The sequence below is a fragment of the Anabrus simplex genome, chromosome 1 (genome assembly GCF_040414725.1).
Source record: "Anabrus simplex isolate iqAnaSimp1 chromosome 1, ASM4041472v1, whole genome shotgun sequence".
Lineage (NCBI taxonomy): Eukaryota > Metazoa > Arthropoda > Insecta > Orthoptera > Tettigoniidae > Anabrus > Anabrus simplex.
The window spans coordinates 707,003,088-707,019,336 of record NC_090265.1 but is presented as its reverse complement, the minus strand read 5'-3'; the positions used below and the strand labels follow the sequence as shown (position 1 = coordinate 707,019,336).

At 39.3% G+C, this 16,249-nt stretch overlaps 1 protein-coding gene across 1 annotated transcript in view; it reads right to left on the bottom strand.

The window, feature by feature from the left end:
• The window catches only part of LOC136887200 (transcriptional regulator ATRX-like), a 199,284-nt gene that overhangs the window by 86,825 nt on the left and 96,210 nt on the right, over window positions 1-16,249 (bottom strand). Inside the window, exon 4 of the mRNA XM_068230347.1 lies at window positions 5,049-5,167. Within this exon, the coding sequence (XP_068086448.1) occupies window positions 5,049-5,167 (119 nt within the window). The remainder of the gene's footprint in view (window positions 1-5,048; window positions 5,168-16,249) is intronic.

Here is a 16,249-nt window from a genome sequence, read left to right as displayed (position 1 = left end):
AATATTGGCATTAGTTAGGCCTATGCCTCATTTCCTTGTGGCTGCACAATTATTCTACATGTTTGAGTGTTTAATAACCATTAACTTAAAATCGACATCATAATATTGACGAGAACAAGTTGAAAATTTCCCGGCAATACCTCTTCCACGTATCTTTACAATATGACTATATTTCATGAAAATATTCCTGCTGTCTATAAACTTGATTTTACTAAGCTTCAGGTATAGTAGAAGCGTTACAACTCTGCCACTGAGTAGTCATGGCCTTTTTAAGATTTCGAAGGCTCCCATGTTTTGATGCCATTCTGTAGATTTCAGAAATATTTTTGTAGAGGCTAATGGAATGTCACTCTCTCTTCACTATATCCCGAGATCCAGTGACGTTACACACAGGCACTGTACAACCGGTTGCTGCGGCTAATGATGTATGTAAAGAGGCGGTCGTTTGTCAACGAGTTTAGTGTGTGAGTTCGCACACGCGGGTGAAAAGAAGCAGCGTGGTTACCACGGTAGTTGCCAGAGGTATCGATTAACTTACTATTAGGCCGCGAATGCAAGACAATCCTTAATTTTTCGTATGAAATTCTGAGAAAAAAAGTCTTGGATTCGGAGAAATAACTGTATCACTCCAGAGGCTAAAAATGTACATGGGAATAGCCTTTCCGAAATTTAACTAGAATGAGAAAATATAATCGCTCTGCCATATCTTGAGGTGTATCGCATTCTTACTTAACTCATTGCAGACCGTGGATGGCGTAAGACGTTTAAGCTTGCTCCTATGCTGCGGGCCGTGGACGGCGTAAGACGTTTAATGTTCCGCGCGAAGCAATGTTGTTTATATTCGTCATCTATGCATTCTTACAACTTCGTCAGCGTTACTGGTTGTAGCAGGAAGTTGGTTGACCTATTTGAGATAACCCTCGCGTTGAGTGGGCTCATGTTTATCTCAGCTGTTTTAGCGGGAATATCTCAGCACTTCCTCGCGCGTCAAGACGGTACTTGAGATTCCAATGCAGTGCATGTCGTTCTTACCGAGTGTAGTATAATGGCTTATAAAACAAAATTTCTTACGGAAGATTAATTATCAGATATTGTTCACAATGATTCTGGTGATGAACTTATTCCTGAAATACTCAGATAGTGAAAGTGAGAGTAACGAGAAAATTCCGATTCCCGAATCCGATAGGCCTATAGAGAAAGTGAAGTGCCTGATGCATATCATCATAGTTATTGTCCACCCGTTACACCATTTGTAGAGAATTCAGTTATAAACGTTCAAATAGAAAATGAGCAGGATATTTTGAGTTACGTGAGTATTTCCATGAATGACGAATTTTATCAGTATGTGTGTGAGCTGACCAATCTATACGCGAGTCAAGTGCGGCGCCCCGGCCTTTCACAAAGAAATCGATCATGCAATCGTGGAAACAGTCCAAAATCCTGATATAAAAATGTACTGGACCGAAAACCCTGTTTTTCATACTGCGATATTTTCTAATACAATGCTCCGAACACGCTTCCTTCATATTCTTTCATTTCTTCACTTCGGTGACAGTAATCATTATGCCGAAAATACAGTTGGCTGTATAAAATTAGACGTATTTTAAAACCTGTGACACCAGATATCACACCCTAAATATTTACTAGAGGTAAGCACAAAGTATCATTTTTCTAACATTTATAGTTTAGGAGTAATTGTAAATTGTATTAAGTGATGCACGTCAAGAGGGCCGGGCATGAAAATGGCTGGTCCAGGCATTCAAGTATCCCGCTCAGAAGCAGGTACTGAACGTGTTAATGTCAGTGTAAAGTATTAAAATTACGCAAGCATTTACTTAGCCTTTATTTCTAACGAGTTACCAACTGCTATTGGCCACATTATTTATGTATTTATTACGAAAAGTGTTATCCTCTTTCAGAGAAAAGCAGTCTACAGGTATTACTAATCGACTCCGACATCGCCTTTGAATATTTAAAAAGATTTACAATTGATTTACAATTTATAACCTAAGTAGAATAAATATATCCTAGTCACAAGGATTGTAAAATATTGAGAAGGTGGTTATCAATAAATCAATTCTAAATTTTTTTTAATATACTGAAATTCAATACGGCTGAAATAATGAGATTGATCACTTGTAATCGCCTTTGAATATCGAAAAGAGAGTTCGCAAGTGCACATAGAGAGAAAACGATACTGCGTTGAAATAAACAATCGCATTTTATGGCAAATGTTTCAGTTTTCTCATTCAAACAGAGTCAACTAACCTAACTTAACCGTACTACAGATGTATTATGAAAACATGTCAAGCACCAGTACTGAAATGGTAAACTTCTCGCTATAAATTTACGTGATAACAGCCTTTCCAAAATGTAAAACTAACCACTGAAATCAGCAAATCCACTCTGCCATATCTTGAGGTGTATCCCATTCTTACTTAATTTCAGTATTTGGCATTAAAATTAAGCGATCGCTTAGTCAGTCTTTATTTTTAACGAGTTAACGACTGTTATCGGACACGTTATTTACGCATTTATTACGAAAACACATTCTCTTTCATTTCATATTTTTTTTACAGAACAGCAGTCAATGAGTATTACTAATCAACGACGTCGCCTTCGAAGGTCAACGAGAGAATCCGCTAGTGGACATAGCAAAGAACCGATACCGAAGGTAATTGATCGCATGCAACATAATCACTGGGGTGCATAAATATAGGTAACGGAGAAAGTTGCGTGCGCTTATAATCGCTCTTAATAACGGATGGATCAGTGATAGGGCTCTCGCTGTAACCGAAGGATAATACATAGTTTAACATACGAATTTTGAAGGGACAGCAAAATATTGCCGTTATAAAGAGGTTCTCGTTACATGCCGTACTCGCTCTAGCGGACTTCTACAGTAATGTTAAAAGACTACTTATCTAATTTTAGATGACCAATTCTAAGTTACCGGGCGCGTTGGCCGTGCGGTTAGGGGCGCACAGCTGTGAGCTTGCATGTGGGAGATAGTGGGTTCGAACCCCACTGTCGGCAGCCCTCAAGATGGTTTTCCGTGGTTTCCCATTTTCACACCAGGCAAATGCTGGGGCTGTACCTTAATTAAGGCCACAGCCGCTTCCTTCCACTCCTAGGCCTTTCCTATCCCGTCGTCGCCAGAAGACCTATCTGTGTCGGTGCGACGTAAAACAAATAGCAAAATCTACGTTACACTGGTATATTGTAGTGTTAAAATGTGCTTGGATGAGAAATGCAAAAGTCTAAAATTATTCAACAGTTCATTATGATGTCAATGATCTCGATGTTGAATCAATCAATCAATCAATCAATCAATCAATCAATCAATCAATCAATCAATCAATCAATCAATCAAACACACACACATTCTTTTGATTTCTGTATTACAATGTTAAGTAGTCTTACTGTAAGTTTTAAAACGTCTTATTTCTAATTTAAATGGAAATGTGTTATAACTACATTACCAGTATTAAATGTTCATGAAACTATTGAAGGGAGCAGGCAAAACAATATGACTTGCAACAGGCATATCAAGATGAGTTATCTGACCTATTTATAAGGAATGCTTGCGGAGCAGCACGGGTCCACTAATTATTACGAGGCATGTTTTTAAAGTAAGTACCTTTTTGATATAGAAAAAAAAGTAATGCAATTTTTCAAACAATGATTTTTGTATATATAAGTCTGTACCTTAAACTAATTCTCAAAGTAAGTTCCAAGCATGAAACCAGCTTCTGAATTGCATCCTCATAGAAATCTGTCACCAGGGTGCCAGCCACTGCAACACGGTCGTTTATAGATTGTCATCATTGCCGTGGCGCTGATCTCCTACAAGCCTTTTAAAGTGCAGGAACAAGTGATAGTCACCAAATCTTCAGTAATGACAGACGGTTCCCACTACAGTTCTCGTCGTGGACATTAGTACGACATTCTTTAAATGCTCTAACCGATTTTCTTATCATCTCTTTGCTCATAGTGTGTCCTCCATATAGTTCAATAATCTGCTGATGAATTTCATCAGCTTTTGCATTTAGAAAACGAATCACAGTGCATACTTCATCCTCGACGGGACCGTTAATTGTCGGAGGCATTTTCAATAGGCACAAACAAACGTAAATACTAGCGAACGCTTCCATAATGGAGTTTGTGACTAGCGTACAGATGTACGTACTGTGTGCATTATTTGAACGACGACCGAAGTTCTGCAGCGGCCATATTTAAAAAGGGTACTTACTTAAAAATCATCCCTCGTATTATTACCATCACTGTCAGCAAACTTATCTAACCTGACAGTTGTGTGCTTATTATTTTGATGTTGACGATCCTCCATCTTCAGAATCACGAATACTTACACACTCACAATCACCAGGCATATCATATAAACTATCAGCATGCAATTCTATCAATATTTCATTATCATTCAAGCAGTCATTGCTAGAGTGCGCCATGCTGACATCTGTCAACACATGCGGTCACATGGTATATTGTGTTATGAAACCTGTTGTGTGACTTCTTATTCTGTATTTGTCTGGAGCACCCAGTTTTGATGTAGAATAATAAACTTACAGCAACAGTTACATCAAAACTTGAAACCATAACCCCAACACTGCCCTCATGGAATTTTCTTTAATCATCTGTATTCATCTCTATATTTTTGTCTCTTATATTTCACCCACCTTTCCTTTCCCTTTTATTCCACATTTGCCATATTAGGACTGAAGATATATCAGAATACCCCAAATGAATGAGTGTTGATGCCTACCCCTCCTGAAGAAGATTGGAAGCAGAATCAGGCTCACTAAGAAGAAACGGAAGTAGAAGAACTAGAATTAAAAACAAGAGAGCCCATCAAAGTGGAGATGGCAAACTTAGGAAGATGAGGAGATTGTTCTTGTCCTTTTCTGTTTTCATATTCGTCCTGGCCTCTTCTTTCCATTACTTCCTCTTTGCACTCTGATATGTTACCGTATTTATTCTAATGCATGTTTCTACCTTTTTATATAAGATCTTAAACTTCTTAAACAGCTTACCTCACACATGAGAACACCCAGCATAGGATGAGTGAACAGGCGCCGGTGTTGAACAATGTTTCTTTTTAGATCTCTGCCGCAAGATGTGCATGTAATCCTCTTGTCCAGAAGATTGTCACCTGCCACATTACAAACAGAATCTACATTAATTCATTATCAACAATTACAGTAATAATAATAATAATAATAATAATAATAATAATAATAATAATAATAATAATAATAATAATAATAATAATAATTTAATTAATGGCATGTGGCCTCCGAAAAAGGCCTAGGCCAGTCCAGCCCTTTCAAGTTGCCATTGCATAGTGAGGGATGACCTACATATGATGAACTCTAATGCCGAAGACAGCATACACACCCAGCCCAGAGCCATTCGAATTAACCCGGCCAGGATCCCTTGACCTTAGCCATGGAGCCCGGACATAAATGATGATAAACAGACTGAAGTACCTCAGAAAAATTTCAGCCTAATGGTCTTCATAAGGAAGCAAACAAAACAAGATCACAAAAAACTGAACTAGCTTATCAATTAACTAAAAGTGTTTTTTTTTTCTTCAGTTGCACAGCTGGGCACCCATCGAGACCAACCCACTGAGACTGGGATGGCTTGGCTTAAATGTAGGCACAGGCTCGCTTGCCTTGCTTTGCAAGCCACTCTCGCACTTGCACAACATGTGTCAAAAAACATCAGCGTGCTCACTCACTAGCAATACAGACTGATCAAGACAAGTACCACAGCGAGTAGAAGGAAGAAGTGTGATCCTCCCCTAGCTCATCGGTTCCTCCGCTAGGCCACTCTCCCAGCAGTATTTGAGCTTGAGCTTACAAGTCAGCATACGAATAAATGACAATTATTGCATGCAAAATATTATGCTTTTCCTTACCATTCCAGAAGTCAGTTGTCAGATAGTTTAGATAGCTTCCGGGTTGACTTTGTGATCTTCAGATTTCAGTTCCTTTCTCATCTGTCTTGTTATAAAATAAAATCGACATTTCATATAACATAAGACAAGTTTAGGAATAATGTCCGCAACATTGTCATCGCAGCATCCCAATTCTTTCAAATTAATGGCGATACTGTGCAAACTGTCCAAACACTTGTAAAATACATCGCCCCATAGACTATGTTCACAGGAGAGTTTTTGTTCCCCTACACTTCCAACTTGTGTGAACATATTATAAACTGCTCTTGAAGGATGGGTGAGGAAAGTGCTGTCAGTGCTGTATTTATTGCTATAGTCCCTAATAAATGTGAGGGCTGCGGCAAATATTTCTTCTGTAAGCTTTCCGTGAACCAGGCTAACACATTTATGACATTTTGTGACCTTGAATACATTGCGTACTATATATCCTCCTAGATAATAAATCAAACACTCCTTTGCAAGACTGCGGCTATCACTGTTAATTAGACCTAAATTGTTCTCCCAGTCCGGTAAGAGGTTATCCATGTTCTCAGTGAAGTCTAGTGCTTGTCTTATTTTCTTTTTTGCATTTTCTACTACAGCCTTGTTTGTCTCTCCTGTCTTCTTAGCCAGTGTTCTCATGATTAACGAATTATGTCAATGTCAGTTCAAATTTGGGCTCACAGGGCAAGTTTGGTTGGGATATAAATACATTGCTACATGTGTAAATTCAGAAAATCTATTGTTGAAGAGTGGTCGTCACAACTTAATGAGCGTAGTATACCAAAGTGCCGCTCTAGTGGATCTTGATTAAATTTGACTGTGAGCACACATCGGAATCCATTATTCCATAAATACTCGGACACCAGTGTGGTGCTCTCAATTGTTACTCTTAGGGATTCAAGAGTTCTTTCTGAAGCAAAAGTATTATTCTTCCCACTGAGGCTATCTCTCCATTTTATTAAGATGTAATGCCCTATTGAATCTTTATAAAGGCCCCTGCCAGTGTAGAAGTATTTAATACATCTATTAGGATGTTTAATTCCCTTGTGAACGTTTCTGTCGATTCGCTGTCTTCAAATCCCTCCGAGTTTATCTGTCTAAAGAACTTTATGCCATTTGCAACAGATTTACTAGGGCCTAAATAACTGAAAAGCAAGTCTCACGTTCATGCACTGAAATGGAGTGGGGTCTATGTGTGCAGACGTTAGCTTGTGGCAAACTTTCACACCTGCAAATTTATGGCAGTTATCCATCTCAAAAACTTGTCAATAGAATTTACAGTCCACAACTTCATTATTGTAATAAACTTGCCTATTGTCATGAAAATTATTTCTGATGCACTTAATTATATGTACAGCATCTGAAAAGGCCCAAAGTCTCCTACTAGAATCAAAGGGATTAGAAATAGAGCACACGACCTTCCCTTATTTTCCATTTATTCCAAAACATTTCCACACCCTTTTATTAGACTGACTTCTGTCTGAGGTGAAACCTATAATTCTGGCGCCAATTTGCTCCAGTTGTAAGTAGTGTTGGCTACTGAATGCATGATTCGAAGCAGTGTGTCGATTCATTCAAGTGTCCGAGTGGATCGATTCATAGGAACTGCGAGCTCACGGCACACAATTCAGCTTACTCCCAGCGGACAGTGCTGAGTGGCGAACTCACTGGACGTTGACGGGGAGCCGAGCTTCCGCTGCAGCAAGACAGTGAATCATGGCACATCGAAAGAATCGTGAACGAGCGCGGCTCAGTGAGACACATGATACACACGGCTCCTTATCGGCTCACTGGACACGCGGAGAGCCGAGCTTCCGCTGCAGCGAGACAGTGAATCATGGCACATCGAAAGAATCGTGAACGAGCGCGGCTCAGTGAGACACATGATTCACACGGCTCCTTATCGGCTCACTGGACACGCGGAGAGCCGAGCTTCCTCTGCAGCGAGACATACAGTGAGCCATGGCACACGGAAAGAATCGTGAACGAGCCGGCTCAGTGAGACACAAGATACGCACGGCTCCTTATCGGCTCACTGCAGCAAGACATACAGTGAGCCATGCTACACTGAAAGAATCGTATGCTATAATGAACTCTCGAGCTCAGCTCATTTGAAAATAATACCCATTTGCATTCACTGTCCTCTTCTTACAGGGAGGTTTAAATAATAGGTGGATTTATTTGCAGTGTTAAAAAGTTAGTCACAACATAATTCTGAAGTAGCTAGTAAGTAGGTAGGTTATTAGGTTATACTATTTATTAGTTTAATGAATCTTAGTATTATAACTTAGTTGACATTTCACAATTAAACTCGACTCTAGCCTGCCCTAAGACTATGCGTCATCCTCATGACCACTCAAAAGTACCTGTTTTATATTGGGAAGAACGGCTCAGTATTCTCTCAGGTCATATGTCACATCGTTGCACAAGACTTCAATCATATGTGGACAGACGCAATAACAGTATGTTGAATCAGAAAACCAGCGGGCTACTGTACATCTCGGGTAGCCTATACAAAATATGGCGATTAAAAAAAAATCCTCAGCTGATAGAAAAATACATATTTTCAAAAATGACTGAGCGAGTTGTCGTGCGGTTAATATCGCGTGGCTATGCGCTTGCATTCGGGGGATGGTGGGTTCGAATCCCACCGTCGGCAGCCGTTAAGATGGTTTTCCGTAGTTTCCCCATTTTCACACCAGGAAATGCTGGGACTGTACCTTAATTCAGGCCATGGCTGCTACCTTCCTAATCCTAACCTTTCCCACCCTGCGTCGCCGGAAACCTTCGATGTATTAGAGTAACTAGCATTTTTTTCTAAGAAAGGAGTTCATAGTATGAAGACCATATGGCAGCTGCGAGCACTGAATGCTGTTGCTGCTGTCTTACCAGCACATACTACACAGATGCAGTAGGAGCGGTGACCAATGAGCCGTGAATCAGATCACTGTATCGATTCAGTAACGTGAACGGAATCAAATGAATCGATTCAGTAAAATGAATCGAATGTCCCATCACTAATTGTAAGACCACCTGGATTAAAATTCGTGACAAAATATCACTCGGTGTGGAATTTCAGCTTGCATACACAGCAACCGGCTGGACCCAATTATTCAATAGGAGCACAAACATGAACACTAACACATGATTTGAGAGTTTATATTTTTCTCGTGTTCTTGGGTGTGTTCTCCTAAATTTACCAATCCATCAACTTTTAATGAGTTGGTGTTAAACTGAACCTCTTCTCTCAGTTTTACTTCGTCATATATATGAGAATTCCCGTGCGATTGTTTTCACTCCTCTCATTGCAGAAATAGTTCTCAATAGCACTAATGGCATGGGTGTTCACCCCGTAAGGGTACTTAAGACCTTTAACTAATTTTCCCAAGTGTGCCTCCAAAGGAAGGGGAAGCATGTTATGCCTTAAACAGTGTCTATAGCCCTTAGGTGATTTCATTTTAAATAAGAGACCATCTAAAAGGAATTCGTTATCATATCTCATTCCTTTCTTATTTCTTAGCTGACACTTTTTTTAGCATGGTGTCAATAACCACCTTTTGCTTTCTGCTTAATGTCAGCTCACTTGAATAATTTGGCTGTAACTTGGAATCTCTTAGTTGTTTTTCTAGTAACAAAATCTTAGCATTAGCTAATTTCAATTTATTACGGATAGGCATTATATTACGTCCCTGTCTCTTTAGTTTGTTTCTAAGTGAACTTATTGTCTTTTTAGCTGTGTATGAATCTATTTCATTTCTTTTATTAGTCTCAGAAAAGGCATAGAAATTTAATTTGCGGTGAGGCCTGTGTGATTTGTTTCTTGAACTTTCCTTCGTCTTCGGAGGCTGTCTTTTACGGGGTGATTTTCGTTTGTTTAATTGTTTCCTGAGATGATGTGGCAAATTGGGGAATATATGAGAGACAGCGCCAGTTTTCAGTTTCCATCTATTCCTAGGAATTTCTACCTGTTCGCCTTGTATTACAAATGAAAAAACAATAAATTCATCAGGAAATGTTAATCGCACACCTAACACTTATCGGAAAGCTTTTTGTCCTTTCTGGGAATTGCCTTTTCCCATTTTGAAAATTCTGCTTCATTTTTAGTTGGTTTGAAGAAGTGTTTACCTTTTGTAGTTTTGTAGCCAGACTTCCAACCTGGAAGGGAGCAAGTATGCATTTTTTCCTCATCAGTATTTCTGTAAGTTTTATAAAATCAGCACTATATTCACACTAAATAAAAGAATACCATCACCAAATCACACGCTCTTCACTTTCACTTAACAATAATGCATGACAATTACGTTTTTTCCTTCACAGAACAACACTACCGAACACAACCATATTACAACTACAGATACCAAACCTCAGATAGCAACGGTGCTGCCCCTAGCGGACGATTCATCACTGTTCCTATACTAGCCAACAGGGAACAACTTAAAACCTCACACTTTCTCTTCTACTCGTTATGCAAGTACAGTGGAACCTCGATTCTCTGTTTTTGGAGGGACCACAAAAGAAAAAAGTACAACACGGGAAAATGGAAAATCCGGGAATGAATGACAATTACGTTTTTTCCTTCACAGAACAACACTACTGAATGAATTTGGCTAAACATCACAAAAATGAAATGTGTATACTTATAATCTTACAAATGGCCGCTGCTCGGTCCGAAGACCTGCAGATTACGAGTTCACATGGTCAGTGTGACGAACCACCTCGGCTTTTATTCCTGGCTCTCTAGACCGGGGTCACCATCTCACCATTAAATAGCTCCTCAATCAAAAGGTAATCGGAGAATGAGTGAACGTGGAACCAACCCTCATATCTAGGTATAAATGCCTGACCTGGCCAGGAATCGTAACCGGGCCCTCTGGGTGAGAGGCAGGCAAGTTAGACCGCGGGGCGTGTTCAAACATTAATTACCGGTACGCGACTTAAAAATCTTGAAACTTTACATACAGCTTTACAGGAGAAACTTCCGTCAGTTTTCTCTAAAAACTTCTTTTAGTTCAGTTACTTTGATCAGCTAAACTCTTCGAAAAATCTAATACCCGTAACGCCAAGCCAAACAACAATCAACAACAAGTAGTTTTTAACTCTCTAATCTAAAACAATAAAGCACATTAGATACAAAAGCGCCCAACATGATGGCAAAATCACTTTATTTTATTTTTATCTTCCATTGTAATTTGGTCACCGTTATAAACTGTCTGTAGTCAGTTTACGGATATCTTGTACCGCGTAAATTAGGCCTACATCAATTTTTAAAGGTTATGTTGAACTTGAGAATATGGTTTTGAATGTAAGTATCGACTCTCAAGTTCTCGAATGCATTATATTCAATTCAGCCCATCACTAATCACAATCAAATTGGAAAGAAAAAAATATCATTTAACACTTCCAAAATTACGGTTATTTGCAACCTTAAGCTCAGCTGGAAAACATGCTCGCTGTACAAGTCAGTATGAGTGCGAAATTATACAAAGTTTTTTAATGTAACATGCGCAAATAAAACAGCAGTTTTTATAACATTTTAACACAAAAACGTTAAATTCCCGGTCTTATATTAGGACCAAAACAGTAATAGGCAATCCCAAAACCTCCCATGGCTTTATGTATGTACGGTGCAACATCTTTTTTTTTTTTTTTTTTTTTTGCTAGGGGCTTTACGTCGCACCGACACAGATAGGTCTTATGGCGACGATGGGATAGGAAAGGCCTAGGGGTTGGAAGGAAGCGGCCGTGGCCTTAATTAAGGTACAGCCCCAGCATTTGCCTGGTGTGAAAATGGGAAACCACGGAAAACCATCTTCAGGGCTACTATCTCCCGGATGCAAGCTCACATCCGCGCGCCTCTACGCGCACGGCCAACTCGCCCGGTGGTGCAACATCTGTTCTGGTCTCGATAACATAATTGTATAACATAATGCTAAAATACTAAATTTGTGTTACTTAAGAAGGAACAGTTTCGATTCCTGCCTGAAAGCCCAGTGACTATACAGTGCCCTCAGGAAACTGCCGAAAACCTGTTCGTCGATACACTCAAAAAAAGTAAATAAAATAAAATAAAAACAATCATCAAACCCTGGACATAATTTAGACGTTTTGCAAGTACAAACATTTGACGAAACACCTTCCTATTGTTGCGGACACACTCTGATTTATGATTTCTGAGGATTCTCTCTGCTATACCATCTCAATGCGATGCTAAAATAGTCTCATGCAAGTTCACCGCTGATCGCTTTTCCGGTATAGTACTTCCTCAGATTTCCGCAATGATGGGACGTTAACACAGAGATCTGTAAGTATGCTGCAGCCGTCCTGTCGTGAGGTACAGTTTCTTGAAAAGTGCGTGATCGAGGATTTAGCATTGATGGGACTGAAATTTCTGGACGGTTGATCCGGGAAACTGTTTCTTCGAGGAACAGATAATGCGGGATTTTTACAAAGTGATTTAATTAGGATGCTCGCAGGACTGCGTAATTTGAATGAATAATACGGAAAAACGTAGTTTCCGGGAATGTATAATCAAGGTTCTACTGTATTATAAATTGGTTAAGTTGTAAGCTAGTTTCTACAAGTGACACATGTAAAGTCAGATACATATCTGTTATGCCAAAGTACGAAACTGGCAAGGACAAAACTGAATGAACAAAGTAATGAGACACTCATCATCATCCTCCTTTCCTCCTATCCAACTCCTGCCAGGTCAAGGCATTTATGGCACTTCTCCACCTTCCTCTCTTCTCTTCCATCATTTTGTCCCAGTCCCGGTTTCTTCTTCTTGCACCCCTCTTTACCAAATTGATCCACCTTGTTTTATGTCTTTCTCTCACTCTCATTCCCTCGAACTTCATCGCCATCATCTGTTTTGTTATTCTTGCCGCCTCCATCCTCTTTACGTGCCTGAACAATCTTAGTTCATTCCTATCAATTCTCTCATTTATGTTTTCCATTCCAACCTCCTTTCTCATATCTTCATTTTTCAATATTTCTTTCCTTGTCTTTCCTATCATACTTCTTAGGTTGGCTTGAATTCTATCGTACTCTCCTTCCTACTTATCATTGCCCAGTTCTCAACGCATAAGTCAATATGGGTGCACAATACATTTTGTACACTGTCTCTTTACACTTCCTTATTCCAGACAAGGTTTCTTACACACTGGCAGAATGCATTGCCCTGTTGCATCCTCATGTCCAGCCTTGAATTCTGCATTAATTCACTTCCTAGGTATTTGAAACTGTTGTCAATTTCAAGGCTCTGACCACCAATTTTCAGAATACTTTCCCCTGTCTGCTTGATATCACATACCTGCCAACTTTCGAAAAGAGAAATCCGGAAGATCCTTAAGCGGAAAAGTTTTAACAACACGCGCATGCATAACAGTCTTGAGACATAATGGAAAAGGACGGCAAGGGGGGGAGGGGATTATAAACAATGCTAATACGGTAGAACCTTGATTTATCGTTCCCGGAACTGTCGTTTTCACGTATTCATCGTTGAATTTATTCGGTCCAAAAAAGTTCCATATAAACCAATGTTAAATTTCCCCACATCCATCGTTTCTCGAACTACCGTTTTACCGCATCGATCGTCAAAAAATTATTTGTCCTCCGTCACAATTTTCCCGCATTGATCGATCGTACGTAAGAAAACAATACGCAATATTTGTTTGAATTTAGAGGGACTGCTCAATACTCTTAGCATATAATAGCGGCAACCTGTTGCGAGAATGTACGAGCGATTCGGGGTTGCTAGTCTTGAACAAGGATCTTGTAGGCTGGAGTGCTGTGCGCAGGTTATTCACGCGCAACCTCACGACGAGCCTCGTGGTGCCAACGCTTCTCCTCTACCCACTAACCGACACCTCGAAATATTTTTATTTACAAGAATTAAAACGTAGACAGCGTAAAACTCAAATTTGCCACCATTTTGTGTTGTTATAGGCTGGCTAGGGCTGCCAACTTCGTTGAAAAAAGATAAAATCGCGCATTGCACCACATTCGTTTTAATTACTCACAGGGTGATTAATCGCGTCACCTTGTGGAGTGTGTGGGATGCTAGAGACCTGTTGACCGCTTTGTTGCCCTCTGCCCAATAATCTTGTTACAAGATGGACCTAACCAAGCCAGGCCAATAATATTTTCTCATAGCCTAGTCGTGTAACTAGTTCCTAAGTCAGCAGCTTCGCTCAAGACGTTGTGACATCATTCGAGACGCGCTGCGTTGAATTTCTAACCACTGTGACATCGTCTGAGCTGAGCTGCGGGAGTCGCGCCGTGTAGGGTACCTAACCTATCGTTCGCAAAGGATCTACGGAATATTTTCCTAAATACAGGTTATTGCCGTAATATCCACGTATATATTTAATTTGCAATAAGAGAACTTAAAGATTTTCAAGTATTACAAAATGTGTAAAGAAAAGTGAAACGAAACGGCGTAAAAGTCACGCTTTTTATTTCCACCTCGTAGGCCTATATCATGGTTGCAATATTTTGATACCGTTATGTATAGTGTGAGCTATATGGTTAGCATGTGTTAGCCTTTGGTTCAAGAGGTCTCGAATGGGTCGAGGATTTTAACTTTCCTTGGTTAATTCCAACATTGTGGAGATTTATCTCCCGTATGCAGTTATCAGAGTGTGCCTCTTATATAGGCTTCTGATAAGCTCAGCTGCATACACCCAGCGTTAGTGGGTAGGGTCTGACACACCCCACTCTGACGAGTCTAGTGTCAGACCTAAGGCAAAACGCTGGTTAATAGAGCAAATGCCTGAAAAGCCTTACATCTGATATGTTTTTGACATGCTCTATTGGTGAAAAATATCTAATTCCCTCCATAGGAATTTAGAATTTTCCATACTTCTGTCAATGCCGTTAACACGATCCACTTGCTTAATTACTTTATAATTTATTGTTTACCTTATGAAAACTGATGCTACAGGTCACTACTAAGAGGAACAATATTTTATGTCAGCTTTTAGATGTCAACATTCAACCAGTGTTTATTCATGCCATGCCCAAGACTTCTAGGCGTTACACAGTGACAAAAACTTTTAAAACTATTTGTTATTATTTTTTTCACTTCTATTTTATTATTCAACCATCAAGTCCCTAACTTGTAAATTTTGTAAGAATGACTTAAGTACCATCACGGTTATATTTCATCGAATTAATGTCATTTTATTACTAATGGTCTATATTTTGTATTATATACAATCTTTGTTCACTTGACCTATTGTGGCTGATGATGGTGTCCAAAGACATTGAAACCGGTAACTAATAAAAATGTTGTGATTTTGTATTAGCAACATACTTTGTATTGATATAAGGTGGATAATTTGTACTCTCCTTTATTGTATGACTTTTACACATAATATTCATAATCTTGAGAGGTATGTATAGTGAAGTATTTAAAACAAGATGTTCTATGTAATGTGTAATTTTTTTGTGATCTTGACTGGCTGTGTAGTCTTCTATTCTGAAAAGAATGCGATTTGCTCAGATATATTGTAAATTAATCTTCACAATCAGAAGGGCAAGAGCAAGTCGGGAACTCGTTCAAACAATAAAACTCCGGAAGATCTCTTACCTTGGCCACATCCTTAGAAATGACCGTTACCTCATCTTACAGCGGATTGTACAAGGCAAAATACAGGGTCGAAGCGGTGTCGGGAGGAGGCGAACATCATGGCTTGGAAACATCAAAGAATGGACTGGAATTCACAGTGTTGAAAGACTTTTCCACCTAGCTAGAGATCGTTCTGCATTCGCCACAGTGATCGCCAACGTCAGGGGGACCTGATACGGTACTATGAAGAAGAAGAAGAATCTTCACAAATCAAGGGGAGGTACTGTAACTGTACAAGTGTATGATCCCCAATTTTAGGTTAGGAAATTTTTGTAAAATAATTTGTAATATAAAGTAGTAAATAGCATGTGTGTTATTAAATTAAGATTTAAGAACATAATATTGTAAGAAGAATTTGTAGTTAGGGAATATTGCATATGTGAATCATTATTTTGTATACATTTCTGTTTGGGTAAGAGTCTGTAACATGGCCTAGCCGTTAAGATTATGCAATCTGGAAAACCGCGACATTATCGGGAAAGACAGTGGAAGTCAGTTGAAAGTGTTGCAACAACGTGGCTTGGAAACCCAGAATCGAGCCAGGAAGTATAGGCTGAAGATTGGAATTGATCAATGTGGATATACACGAGTGGATGTTCAATAATACCAATATAAATGGTCCATTATTGGACATTATAAATTTTCCAGCTAACTCATTC